The sequence below is a fragment of the Pieris rapae genome, chromosome 6, assembly GCF_905147795.1.
Source record: "Pieris rapae chromosome 6, ilPieRapa1.1, whole genome shotgun sequence".
NCBI classification, from domain to species: domain Eukaryota; kingdom Metazoa; phylum Arthropoda; class Insecta; order Lepidoptera; family Pieridae; genus Pieris; species Pieris rapae.
In genome coordinates this window covers 1,010,438-1,025,216 of record NC_059514.1, presented here as the reverse complement: position 1 = coordinate 1,025,216, position 14,779 = coordinate 1,010,438, and the positions used below count along the sequence as shown (strand labels likewise).

The 14,779-nt window shown below is 32.7% G+C and overlaps 1 protein-coding gene across 3 annotated transcripts in view; it reads right to left on the bottom strand.

Annotated features, from left to right (window-relative positions):
• Nucleotides 1-7,148: 7,148 nt before the first annotated feature.
• The window catches only part of LOC111000179 (synaptotagmin-10), a 61,831-nt gene continuing 54,200 nt past the window's right edge, over nucleotides 7,149-14,779 (bottom strand). For 2 of the 3 annotated variants that reach the window (XM_045628710.1, XM_045628711.1), the window contains exons 8-11: nucleotides 13,165-13,285; nucleotides 10,407-10,578; nucleotides 9,899-10,100; nucleotides 7,149-8,694 (exon numbers count right to left, since the gene is read on the bottom strand). In XM_045628710.1, coding sequence (XP_045484666.1) covers nucleotides 8,671-8,694; nucleotides 9,899-10,100; nucleotides 10,407-10,578; nucleotides 13,165-13,285 — 519 coding nt within the window. In that variant the 3' untranslated portion in view covers nucleotides 7,149-8,670. Of the gene's footprint in view, nucleotides 8,695-9,893; nucleotides 10,101-10,406; nucleotides 10,579-13,164; nucleotides 13,286-14,779 lie in introns of all 3 variants that reach the window. The other variant, XM_045628712.1, reaches the window with a different exon arrangement.

Here is a 14,779-nt window from a genome sequence, read left to right as displayed (position 1 = left end):
AATTGGAACATGGTTTCTTTTCGGTCTGAAAGTATTTCATTAATAGTAAATCCTAGTCTATCATTAAGTGAAGACATTTCACGAAAAAGGCGAGCTATTGACTTTCATGAACGCTATAATGATCGCGAACTTGTTATGGACTCAGGTGTCAAAGATATTCATTACGGCCAAAATAGTAGAGTTTCAAGGAAAATGGAGAAGGTCAGAAAAAATGGGCAAGCGTGTGTAGATTCTGTTAGAAATGTTTTGTTCTACATACATAATATATAACAAGAGTTGCTATGAATGGAGCTACCATTGCTTAGTGGTAGAAAATTATGAATCAAATAAGTTATCAGTTATACGATGGCGTAGTCTTGCTCTTTCGCGAATTTTGTAAGCATTTTTGACTTTCATAAGCATGCCCTAAGACACATCTAAACTGAATAAATGATTTTGATTGATTGAGTCTATGATTATTTGACTTCAAAATTTTTATTCAAAACGTTGCTTAACCCATAGAAGCTATTGAATTTCTCGTAACTGTTGTTCTGGAATCAGTAAGCATTGGCGAAAAAAGACATCATCTCTGGCATCACAGTTTAAGCAGGAGCGGATAATATTAATTTGTTTCTAAGCAATCTATTGTTCGTCAAGCCTATTCGTTTTCAAATTGTCCATAGGTATCTGTGGTAAGCTCATATGTTTAAGAATATTGCTGAAAGTTCAGAACTTAGACATACGTGAGTATACCTAATACTATAATAAACCCCTAAACTCAAACTTAAAAGATATTTTGAGTTTGAGCATGTTGTATTATTCGTATTACGTATAAAGGTAATGGCAGTGTTGATTTTGGAGGGAAAAGACCGAAGTTTATTTTTCTTACATGGAACCCCGAACACTCCGATTTAAGGTGTTGCTTCTATCTAAAGCAGACTAAATAATGAAGTTCGAAAATCTAGGGAGTTTTATCATTATCTTTTCATATTTTTCTAATTAAGTACTCTTTCCATCATTATATTAATATATAAACTTATCATCACACTTTCTATAATAAAAAGGTTTACTTTTTATTTTGAATTAATGTTTTTTAATTACAAAAAACATTTGTCTCAATACAAGTCGTTAAAATATATTTCTATATGTTTTCATTGTTGACCCTATTTCTGCTTTGTGCTCGTAATTAAGGCAACATTTGTACATGAGGTAAGCACTAACTACGTTAATACTAGGTTTTGTTGGCTTTTAACAAACAATACAGAGCACCAACGAATAAAATATAAGTAATACAAGTAAATAGAACTTGGTAGTTTTAATACGGTATGTACTAATATATATTATAATATTTCATAAACTACTTTAGTGTTCACCTTCAGATGCGTAAAAGGTTATGACTTTGATGAAACTTTGACTGTAACCTCAGTTCAAAATAAAAATAGATCATTGCATCATAGCTTTTGAAACCTGTCGTTTACAGACCTAGTTTAATTGTCCAGCCAATTCGGCTAAGGATTTACGTTAGTTTTAATATTAACGAGATTGTAAAACTTAGTGCACAATGAAGGCTGCGTTCCACTTCGCAGTTCACCAGCAGTGTAGTGGCGTTTAAACAATTTGTTTACACGTGCGACGTTTTTCTGTTCACTAACGGCAATTTTATAAGCGTATTTTTTAGGGGTAAATAAAATATTTTTATAATAAAGAAAGTGCTTGTTAATATAAGAGACGAGACAATATGTGAACGACGCAAATACTCATAGTTCGATACACGAGATCTTATAAAAATAATTATCTACGAATACGATTTTTCTTTTTATTGATATAATGTATAACAATTTTTATTATATTACATAAGCCCTCATTTAACTTTCAATGCAGGAAGTTATTTGTGTATGTTTTGACAAATGAGGTATCATGTTGCCTCATTTGCTTTTCTTGCTACTCATTATCCAGGAATAATTTCAAAGGACCTCTTACAATGAAACAAAATACTGAAGTGCATTGTTTGTTTGTGAATGTTTAATGATGGCTGTTGCATGTCTGCGATAAAAATTTATTAAATTAGTCTGCCATTGGACCAATCACAATGAAACAGAATGACTTTTTTCCCTCGTTTAATATTGCCATGATCTCCATCAATAAATGTTGGTTTTCGTTCATATTTTGTAAAATCCACAAGTCTATTCAAGGATTTATACTTTAAAAGGATGTACTAAAGCTCTCAAAGTCTAGTTATTAAGCTTTCCGAAGCAATAAAATAAAAAAAAATAAAATACGTTTATTTTGGAACATAAGATCTTCTAGGTATCACTTATTCCACGTCAATCAATTCGAACTTGTAGGCACCCCTACTCATCGGCAAAGACAGAGGGTGTAGGCCGAGAGAAAAAGCCGGCGTAAAAAACTCTCGGTACTCTTTTAAAAAAGCAAATCATCAAACAATATTTAAAAGATAAGAATTCCTATGACGTTACGGCACGGTTAGCGAGAGACATCTTCCCAAGATATTAATTTCGAACTATCAAACTTTGATGAGAGATTTTAAAGATATAACTAGTAGTTATTGGAATGTTGTCTTAGCTTAGCGCTTAATCAAGCCTCAAACCTAAAGTCAGCTTTTAAATTTATTTCATCGTAAAATTTACACCTGATATATCTTGGTCTATGGATGTCAATGTGGTTTCAAACGAAATCTGTGTTTACATTTCTTTATTATTAATTAATATTTCATGCCCAATGATCATAGGCATAACTGAGTCATTACATTTTCACCAACCCCAAACCTAACTTCTTGATGTGAATTAATCACAAATATTCTCGTCAACCGTCACTAAGTTTTTTTTAACATAATAACATCAGGTGCTGCATTCTGAGCAAACTAGAGTATGCTTATACATATTTCCTAATATGAATACGTAATATGTCTTAATTTTAGCTTGGGCTAGGAATTGGGAACATATCTTGCCCGCTTTTGTATTGTATAATTGTTTTTATTGGTAAACACCGTTGCGTCTTCAGAAAGTTAATATAATTGACATAACTAAACGAAAGAAAGGCAACTGGCGACCTTATCGCTTTCGAGTGATGTTTTCCAGGAAACCATTGTGATAAAACATCAGATCTGTTTCACAACAGTTAGTAGGAAAGTTAGGGATACGATGTGGTCAGGTAATTTTTGTATAGTAGAGATTTAAAAGAAGATAGAGAAGGAGATAAGCGAATAATGGCAGGAATTGAATTCCATAGCCTCAATCCAGAGACTTCACCAAGAATACCATGTCGCTGAGTAATAGGTAACCAGCATAGCAGCTTACGTAATGGATTCAGAAATTTTGAAGACGATCCAGTTTATTAAGCAATTCATCGTCTAAACGAAGAGCAAGACACTTTAGTATCATTAATAATGAAACTCAATATAAAAATATCAACATTTTATTCATAAATCAGTATAATCTCTTACATCTAGACAGATTTACAGTAAAGACTTAACGAAGAACACTACGATAGCACGTACAAAAATAATTACTCTTCATCAATATATTAGAAAATTCTTAAACAAACATAATTGGATTCATATTAAAAGTAGAATGAATTTTGCGCCTACTTTACTGTGCGTAGATATTTCTGTAGAACGATTCCCGTATATGCTTAGTTATAAACGTCATATTCAGATATTAATCTTTCTGTAAAAATATCTTCTAATAATTGAGATCAATTCAATTCTGGATAGTAACCTTTCAATCGCGCATAATTGGAAATCGCTCCATACGCCTTTGAGAATCAATTTTAATGACACATATTTTACACTTAGCTCTGTCGGACTTAGCAGCAGACTGAATAGGTCAGTCTGCCTCTGCAACCGAGATCTGAGTCTGAATTGGCGACGATGCAAGGAGTATTTAAGGAAATATTTCCGACATCGGCAGAGCTGTGTGTTAACGTGGTAGTAATAAAAGGATTGAGGTATTGTCTTGAAGATTGAAAAAAAACTACAGTAAATGATTTTTAACATCGATTGTACATCTATAACATCTAAATTCTGCCTTATATCAAGAATTGTTTAAGCTATTTCTTGGCTCGATTAATATACAACATAGAAAATCTACTATTAATAAATGATAGAATAGGTTAATTTACGTTAAACTATTTTTATTATAAATATATTAAAAATGGTTTAAATGTATTATGTAATGAGTACTGGACAAGCTGTTTAGAAATGCAAATTGCAATGAAGTTGCTTAGGTGACAGACGAGGCTTTCCTCATATAGAACCACAGACTAGAGAGTAATACGTAATCTGCCCTTAACTTATAAATAAATAAAAATAATTGGGCGATCACACAAATCGTTGGTAAGGGTGTATGGACTCAGAGGCTTTTCGTCCCTAACGCATAGAGTGAGATTTTAGATTTAACATGCTTCTTCACGATTCCTTTCATCGATAAACTTGATAGTTAATAGATAGTTTAGATTAATAGATAGATAGATACCAAATCAATTGGGGGTTAAAGTGAATTCAATCCAGCCGAAGTTCCAACGCAATACTAAAAGCCCCTTGTCCGTCACCAGCGTCTTTTCGCAGAAATGGAGAGTTTCCAAGAATCTCGACTAGATAATTGTTATAAAATATAAATTAACATTACACTTATTTCATTATGACAAACACGTTAAAGCTTAATTCGCATATTATGTCGTTTTCAACGGCGCAGCTAATGTAACAAATGAAATCTATTTTGCGAACATCTACTTATTGTCAGACATGAGAGAATGTTACACATTCATATTAGCATAATCTAAATTAAATGTGCTGAATCAATTAGAAAAATTACGCTTTATATTGCGTCGCTGCTTTATACATATTCATAAATGCCACTTAAACATTATTTTACAGCAAGAGTTGGATATCTGGTTAACCTTAGGAGTAGGTACAAAGGCCCAACTTCCAATAAATGAATAACAAAGGCATCAAATACACAAAAACCCAATTCAAATTTTCTGTACCAATTACAATTCGCCATATGCGTTACTGGAGGCTGTTTACAAAATAATTAATGTAATCCATAAATTCTTCGATACAATTCAAAGAACTGATAATTCAATGTTTAATCCGAAAAAGTATATTTTATTGAAACATCTTTAAAGAATTCATTTGCTAATTAAAAAATCTTTAAAAGAAGGCATATAACACTAATATTACCTTTCATTCAACAGTTAATTTGTTTGTTATTAAATTTAAAATAAGCTTTATTCTGAGGCATTGCTGTAGACAAAATAATTATGAAACGATACAATAATTATTCCTCTGGCTTCCTTCATCTAAGAAATTTTAGTTTTTAGATTTAATGACGAGATTTTGCTAAAGTTTATCGTGTATTTAAGACTGTATTGGCTTTGATATTCGTCTGAAAGTCGTACACTGCCTAATATAATAATATAATAGGTACAGTTATATTAATTTTTATTTATTTATTTATTTATTTATTCATAAGAAGATTCACAGCACAATACAAAAATAGATGAATATATACATAACAACATGGGCCAATTATAAATCTTCACAAATAGTTTAATTTGAATGAATATATATAACAAGAAGGTACCTAGACATTTCAAAAAATTTTAGTGTTAAACAAAACAATAACAATAAACAGAAAAACAGAATTTAATTTGTTGACAATGAAAATGAAGTCAATACACTTCATTCATCCTGGTTAAAATAATTTTGTACCAGAGCTCTCCTTGCTGCCTCCACACTCCAAGCGAACATGTCAATGTCCACCGTTGAGTTATTGAATTTGTTTGCTGCCCTAACCATAAAGTTCCTCCCTCTATAATTTGTGTTTACTCTCGGCACGTGCAATATGTTCATAATTCTAAGTGTTTTGTTATATGTTCGAAGGCTTATTTTACTCACTAGCTCAGTACAATCGACTTCGCCAGTAGCAATTTTCATAAGGTAGATAGTGTCCGCAATATCACGTCGTAATGACAATGGTAACATGTGAAAATGTTTACACCGGGCTCTGTAATCAGGCAGCGAAATTTTGGCCTTAAATTGCAAGTGCTTAAGAAATTTTTTTTGGATATTTTCAATTCTATTATTGTAAAAAGCATACTGAGGGTTCCAAACTTGTGATGCATACTCTAAGTTGCTTCTAACATACGCACAATATAGAATTTTCAATGTCTTTACTTGGGTAAAACTAGATGATGTTCTTAAAATAAAGCCAAGCATTTTGGTCGCTTTCCGTACAATACTATCTACATGTAAATCAAATATTAGCTTATTATCATGCAGAACTCCTAGATCCCTAATAACATCGACAGCCTCTAATGCAGAATTTTTAAGTTTGTATGTTATACTGATTTTATTACTTTTCCTAGTAAATGTCATACAAAAGCATTTCGAGACATTCAAATCCAGCTTGTTTCGAAAACAATAATCCTCAAATCGATTTAAATCTTCCTGGAGTTGTAATGCATCCTGCGCGTTTGTTATTATCTTCATAATTTTCATGTCGTCCGCATATAGTAATATTTTAGAATATTTAAAACATGATAGTATATCGTTCACAAATAGTATAAATAAGAGGGGTCCTAATAAGGAGCCCTGTGGAACACCTGAAGGAATAGACATCCAATTAGATGTATATCCTTGTAAAACGACCGCTTGTGAACGATTGTCAACGTATGACTTGAACCAGCGAAACAGGTCGCCGTGTATACCCATGGAAGCCAACTTAGTAAGCAAGATGTCATGATCAATACGATCAAAACATTTGCTGTAATCTGTGTAGATGACATCGACCTGCGCTCGCCTATCCATGCCACTCGATATGTATTCATTGGCAATAATAAGGTTTGAGACCGTAGATCGATTCCTTAAAAACCCGTGTTGTTCACTGGTGAGCTGAGGCTTTACAGCTGCATACACCTGTTGATATACAATTTTTTCAAAGATCTTGGCAATGAGACATAGTTTAGAAATTGGTCGGTAATTTTCAATATCACATTTATTGCCCTTTTTATGAACAGGAGTAATGAAAGCTGCTTTCCATATGTTAGGTACTAGACCTTTGCGTATGGAGAAATTAAATAAGTGCGAAAGTGGTTTTGACAAATTATCAGCACACTTCTTTAAGAATAGTGGTGGAATATATTATACATTTGATATGAATAGACATATAACATTTGATAGACAACAATTATAACTATAGCTAATACATAGTCTTCATTTGAAATGTGCGTTTGTACATAGTTTACAAAGTTTATAAATATAGAAAATGGTAGATATGGTTTAGTAATCTCAACATTGGGTTAGTTAGCTGCTGCAGATAATGCAACAATCTCTACCACTTAAAACTGGTAAGTTGAATCAAGACTTGATTTACTGGAAACATATACTGTGATAAATTTGAATTTATGATTTTATAGTCTGTGGACCCGCGCCATCTTGTTCACGTAAACTAAATTTTTTGTCATAAAACCATTTCTAATGTTATAGATATGTATGCGTCAATTAATCTAAAGTTAATGATAACTAACCCAATTTTAAAGACAGGAAGTAAAGAAATAGGGATGACAATGATAATAATACATCTAACACATAGCTACGTACATCAAAATATTGGGTATATTGGAATAATTTCTTTGAAAAGAAATCTAATGGATTCTCGGTCTACAATAACATTATATCTACTCATAGGGTTTCGAGATAAAAATGACTATTATATACACCACAAGAGGGGTTTTAAGCTAGCAAGGATATTTCACATATAAAAAGCTGCGGACTTGATCAAGAAGTTTTGGCACTGGCCAAGAAAATAATAGTGTCAACGTAGCAAGCACCAGATGATCTAGAAACGTTAAAAATAAATGAGTGCAAAATTCAAAAGAGAGTTTGATAACAAACATTTAGAATATTGTAACAGCTTTATTGTCTGTGGGCTAAAAATATTAAGCACACCACTTTCACATACATTGATCAAATGTTCAAATATTATATTATGCCTGTTAAGAGAACCAACCATTAATAACATTTATTAATCAATGCGGATCGCGTATAATTGTTAAGGTAGTATAATTAACGGAATTAAACTCTGTATCACAATTTTAACGAGTTCATAAAATCTAGTGTTTATTAGTTTTGCTGCTGCTTTTGACAAAATAGTAATATTATAGTAATATATAACAAAATCATAAAACTAATTAAATCCACGTCAGGTGTATTATCATGGATTTTTTGAAAAGGCTTACATTGGTCTCTTAACTTCTATTTGAGAAAATAGTTACATTGCCTTTTATCATACCTTCCTTTGCTAGTCGAATCTAAGATTAACGTCGAACGTCGTCGTCTTTAATAACGAAGCTAAAGCAAAACCATTTATTTCTTTTACAACCCTATAATATACGAAAAGCATTGACGAAAGATAAAACATCTTTCACCTCTTAATAGATAGATGATATATGCTACTATATCAATTTGTCCATATAGATTCCCGGGCTCACCCCTTAGTAGCAAATCTACGTCCAGTTTAAATATCAATAGTATAATTAATCATTTTTATCTCGTCACAAGAATATCACTAGAATCTCTACAGTAAATGGACATACAACCGTTAAGACCACTAATTACAAACATCTTTTGGCATCGCGAGATTACCTGATTTCGTTTGACATACCTGGCGATCATTTGTTTGGAAGTCTCTTCATCTGAAAAAAAAAACAATTACACGTTAGTTTTCTTTAATGTAAAATCAGTGGCGATACAATATTTTTCGGGTCTGTGTCACAGATTTCTTTATCTGTTTCATGATAATGATCATGATAAATGTATCAATTAGGCAAGTAGGTGATCAGCCTCTAGTGTCTGACACAAAACGACGACTTTGGTTCTGAGGCAAATCGGTTTCCTCACGATGTTTATCTTCACCGCTCGAGCGAATGTTAAATGCACACATAGAAAGACTGAATCTTGTATCTTAATTACACTTTAGAATAAAAAACTGTACCTACTCCTCACATATGAATCATTATTATAAGAAAATACATTTAGACTTATTGGCGTGCCTGAAATAACATAAATATCTATCTCGCTTCTCGATATGACTTTCTTTACAAAACCAATTCCGAAGAGAATTTTAGATAATGTCTTTAAATTACATCCGTTCAACCTGTAAGTTTTCGATTCTATCTCACTCAATGGAGTAATCATCATTTATTTTCATTTCATGAAAAGGTGAGAGACAGCTTGAAAATAGTTCAAGTTTGTCTTCGCTTTTAAAAGCTCGATTTAATTTTAACATTGTGCCATGCACTACGAATTTCTTAAACATATTTTTCAATTCTATTGAGAAGTATTGGCCAAACTACTCAGGTTTATAAAAATGAAATGTGGACATATAGCCCTGTCCCACCTCCCAGGGACAAACAAAAAAAATGGCGCTGCTGCATAGCAGGGTGAAAAAGATAAACGGCTCGAATATAAGAGAATTTCCTCCAACTTCACTTTTATTTATTATTTATTTTATTTATTTATATAACTATGATAGGTTAAGAAAACTGTAAACACTGTATAATTGTGTGTTGGATATAAATTGTCGGTCATAGAGTAGAGATTGACTTCATCAAACACAATATTCAGGCAGATACATACATTAAGTTCACACTCCACAATGTAATAAACGGTTGGATTCTGAACACACCTTATGCAGAGTTAGAGATGCTCCTGAGATCTATGTAATGTAGTTACACATTACACACACTCATGCGTGTTACGAAACACGTAACACGTAACGAAATTATTTCATTTTGGTAAAAAAAAAAAAAATAATTAATAAAATCTAAAATAAATTGTTATTTTATTTATTTAAATATATTCCTTAGAAAAACGGTTAATAGAATTAACTTACCTTACATTTAAACAGTTCAAAGCGGCATTCTGGTCCTTATGATCTTTGGTTGAGACTGGGACGTTGGTAGGAAGGCTCTTGTTTAACGGGTACCACTGTGCGACTGGTTTCCGAGCGTTGTCCAACATCTCCAACCAATGATCACGACCAATGCCGATCATGTTTGAACCAATTGCTGTGCAGCCGATTAATTCGTTTTGTCCGATTCTGTTAAATAAAATTTATCTATTTATTCAAGGAAGGAGAACTTATTGAGCTTTTCTGATAGCTTTCTGGTTGAGTTATACCATTCCTATGTTTGTACTACTAAACTACTAGACCGCTTCCACTTTGAGGTAGTACTTTTATATAACGCTATGAAACTGATGTTATATGATAGTCCATAGAAACTTCGCCAGTGGGTTCGTAAGTGCGTTTTTATTCCGTCATTTGAGATAATCGAATTGACAACACCATATACCCTTATAAAATATTTAAATATATAAAAATACCGTTTCTATTAAAGATACTTACAAATCATAATCAATGACTTTTATGAGCAGTGTGACGTCGTAGACATTTTCTGCGGGTAGATCAAAAACCAGCGCCTCGTTGTACACGGGATTTAGTGTGTTCTTTTTGACGGTAGTTTTCTTTTTCTTTATTCGTTTCCCTTGACAGATGAGGCAGATTTTCACATAGGGGTCTGAAACAAAAGGTTTTTCAATTATATATATATATATATATATATATATATATATATATATATATATATATAAAATCCCTTTATTTATTAAGACTGAGTGAAGCAACGTTTATGTATTTGACTCTTTCGTCTCTTTTTTCAAACAGGACTTATAATAATAATTATGCAATTTGAATGCTTTAGCTTTTATAAGTAGGTTATTATTTATTTATTTACATTTCGTTGCATTAATACAGAATTACATTAAAATTAAATAACAAGGAGGGCTTGCGGCCTTATCGGTTTTGAGCGATCTCTTCTAGGAACAACTAACACGAACCTTCAAAGGTAACTATAACAAACAATATCAACCATATGTTAACACATGGCTTCATTGAGAAATAAAATTCAAACAAACAGTACCATAAATTCATGGATACATAAAACACATTAAATAAAAAACCAGACAGGAAAACTTTAACAAATGTCATTTAAAAGTAGCCGATTGAAACGTTTTGATAACGAAATCACGTTTCCTTGGGTAAGGTTGAATCAAAGTTAGCATTTTCCTAAGAAAAATAGGTCAAGGACGATGTTGTCTTTTATTTGCAATCACATTCACCCCATATCACGTTTTAATGTGTAACTTCACTACACAGCACCAAAATGCATTATTAAATATTCCTATTCGTGAGTTTATCCTCGTCATTACAGTGCTGGTCTTGTGATCCCATTTACCCATGTTTGGTGTAATAGATGAGAAATTTATTAAAAGGAGTAGAGGGCGCTTGGCCCAAATTATTTTGCAAATAAAATGAAATAAGGAGGGGGGCTTATCCGGCCCTGATATAATTAAATTAATATAAAACACAAATTCTAAGCAAATAAAAACCATTATTTGACATGTAACTACCAACTAATTAAATGAAAATATCATTCGGTAAATAATATAAAAAAAAACATTCAAGGGTAAAGAAAAATATATTAGTTCCTTTTCCTCGTACGACCTTCATATGTTAACAGCATTGAAATATTATACTGCGAATGATCAAAATAAAGTGTACGCTGACAAAGGACTTTTTATGTACAATTTCATTTCTTAAACTTATTCGCAAAACTGTAATCATTTGCTGTGTATTCGACTCGCAGTCTGTCCAGCGTCAACAAGCTCGCTTAGTCTCGCAACTTAATAGTTTTCTGTTTATCTATATTACTTTTAGTTTATTTGAATTTCACGCTTCAACGGACTGATGGCCAATCTTCAGTAATGGAGAGGCACTAAAAGGAGAAGAACAAGAGATGATTCAACCCCGGCACCTATTTATTGAAACTGGCTTTTTACGCAGGAGATATGATAAGTGGCAATTGTGAACCAAACATGTAGTTTTAGGTATATATATAACCTTAAGTTCGCTATACACAGCTGACTACACTTATATTATTCGCATGTTAATAAACATGGTGAACCATTTCGCTTTGAGAAAACCCCGCCCAGATACACTGATCCTAGCCCTAGGGCTCTGTCTGTTTCCTTTGGTATGTCTAAACATGTTAGTTTTTCTTAGAAAAGACGAGGTTCGAGGCCTGACTGAGAATGCTTATAATGAGACCAAGGACTCAAAAATTTTGGGACAAATTTCTGCGCCAAAAAACTGCTACCATAAATAATATCGATCACTTCTCTTTGTTCGAATGCAGTTTAATTAGTCAGTTTAACAAGCAATACATTTACAATTACAATTCAAAAGATTCCAAATATTTCAGGTGTAAATATTATTTATGAATACATTTAATGATATCCCGCAAAATACGTTATTCTCTAAAAAATATTGTGCAGCCTCATTATGTGTTTACTGGCTTAACTTAACTTTAGAAATTTATAGTATATAGTTGCAGTATCTATCTTTCAGAGAGTGGTGAAGTAAATGCTGGCTCAACTAAACTCAGGCCCCAATTTTTGATCCGTAGTTAACTCGTAGTTAGTTAGTTTACTACTGGTTAGTCATTTAACTATAGTTAAAGTAACAAATGGTCATACCACTTTTTACTACGGATCAAAAAACTGGCCCTAACTGGCGAATTAGAACTGCTGTTAAAGAAGTGTGAAGCAGTGCTTTAGTGTCACACCATAGGAGAGCAGACGTGAAATCCATGCCGCTATTTGTCATACTGCGATTGCAAACCCGCCATTTCTGGCATGGCAATTGTCTTCACCTCCATGACTACAACGCGTAGGAGTTTAATTATATATGGACCAACAAAATGTATGTATAAATGGATGATGATGATGTTGATATGTATTTATTAATAATAAAACTAGTTGGTACTATGAATTGGATCAGATTAAGAATACGTCCTTCATTTACATTGGAAATGCTCTTATCAAGATCTTCATCGGGCGTGCAAAAAAATCCAATAGTGAACAGCTGGGATTTTAACAGGATTTGTAACTACTAGGATACACCAACACAGCTGTTCCAGCACACGAAATTAGTAATGAATACCCAAAAACAAACTCATCCAGGAATATTTCTATCTAACAATGGAGTATTATTTGTACAATAATGTAAGATTTATAATCTACATTGATAAGGGTCGAAGGCTTACCAGAAGATCCATTAATGTCCATGGCTTTAAGATTCCTTCCTTTGATAACAGTGACAGTCAGTCGGCCAGCAGTAGGCAAATAGCAGAGGGATAGCATGAGCTCTCCGAGATCCTTTTTCTCCTGGAACAAAGAATTTGTTTGGCATTTAAAAACAAGCTATTTTTGTAAGTACGGACAATATTTTGGGCAACGGAGTTTTGATTAAGTAACTTACAGTTGAATGAGGGAATTGGCTAAGTACTCATTGTTGTATTTTAAATTCTAGGCCTAATTTTCCGCATTTTATTCATAAAGAAAAACGCACTTTTCAATAATAAATGTATAACTTCGGTATGACATTAGCGCGGTATTTAGCAAAATCATATGTTTTTTGATAATATAGAGAACATAACAAGACACCAAGATCGGTTAATACCAAGGAAGCATTTGTTATACGCAAATAAAGGGTGTAGAAAATTCAGTGCAGATCTAAACAATATATAAAATTACATAAGATCCCCATTGCCCTTGCCGAACTCAAATCTGTAATTATGTAACAGTGCCAATGCGCACTAGACAAACTATGAGTAGAGTTACAAAACAGTCTGTCTATCCCTGTCTTTAATTTGCCAAAAAAATGTATAGTGCTGAGTCACGTTTAGATTGGTCTTTATAACTTGGAAGGGTGGCGTTCCACAGACTTTCATAGTAACGGTACAGTTGTAACTTTAAATCAATATCCATACATAATATGGGCATCTTAAAATCTCAAAAACTCGTCGCGATGACAAAAATAAACAAAACGCGTGGTTCCTGCTTACTAGCCAACTGAAAACTAGCTTCGCCGGCCACATGAAGGTAGTACACAAGCCAGATAAGTAAAAGAAGAGGGCGCTATCATATTTAGGGCTATTACCCTAAAAAATAGAACTCCATCCTATTTAAAACATCCTGACTTGTGTTAACAAGCTAGTTTTAGCTTACTAGCTCAGAAATGAAGCTACTTTTGGGTACACGAAACCAGAAGTATTAGCTTGCTAGCTTACTGAGACTAGCTTGTTATTAAAGCTTGAAAAACTAGCGTCGTGTAACTCGGGTATTAGTGTTCGTAGCGGATTCAGCGAGTTATCACGGTCCACGAGATTTGGGACCGACATAACCAAAGATTACGGCCTGAATAGACCTTACTAATAAACTAAGCTTAATCTTGCTTCATCGTGACGTTAGAAAATCAACTTAAAAATGTGGAAAGATTCGAGATACCGTTTGCGTTCAATTACCTTGAAAGCTGTTGAGAGCTCTCAACTTTGAATTTAATATTATGGAAATGTATCAAGTTTTCCCTTGTAATATCTGTTTCGGATTTCAGGAAAATGAATTATCTTTTTGGACTTATAAATCCATAGACATATTTGATACATCGATCATGTCATCGATATATATACAAGAATTGCTATAAAAGAATTTCTTATATACATATAATTACCAAAAATTTCATCATTTTATTAGTATGTTATTTGTACTTAAATATAATTTCAAAAAAACACAATTTATAAAAATTAAAAAGTACCGAGCAAAGCTCGCATATAGAAAGACACATAAAAACTACTACTTTAATTTTGCTAACATACTATA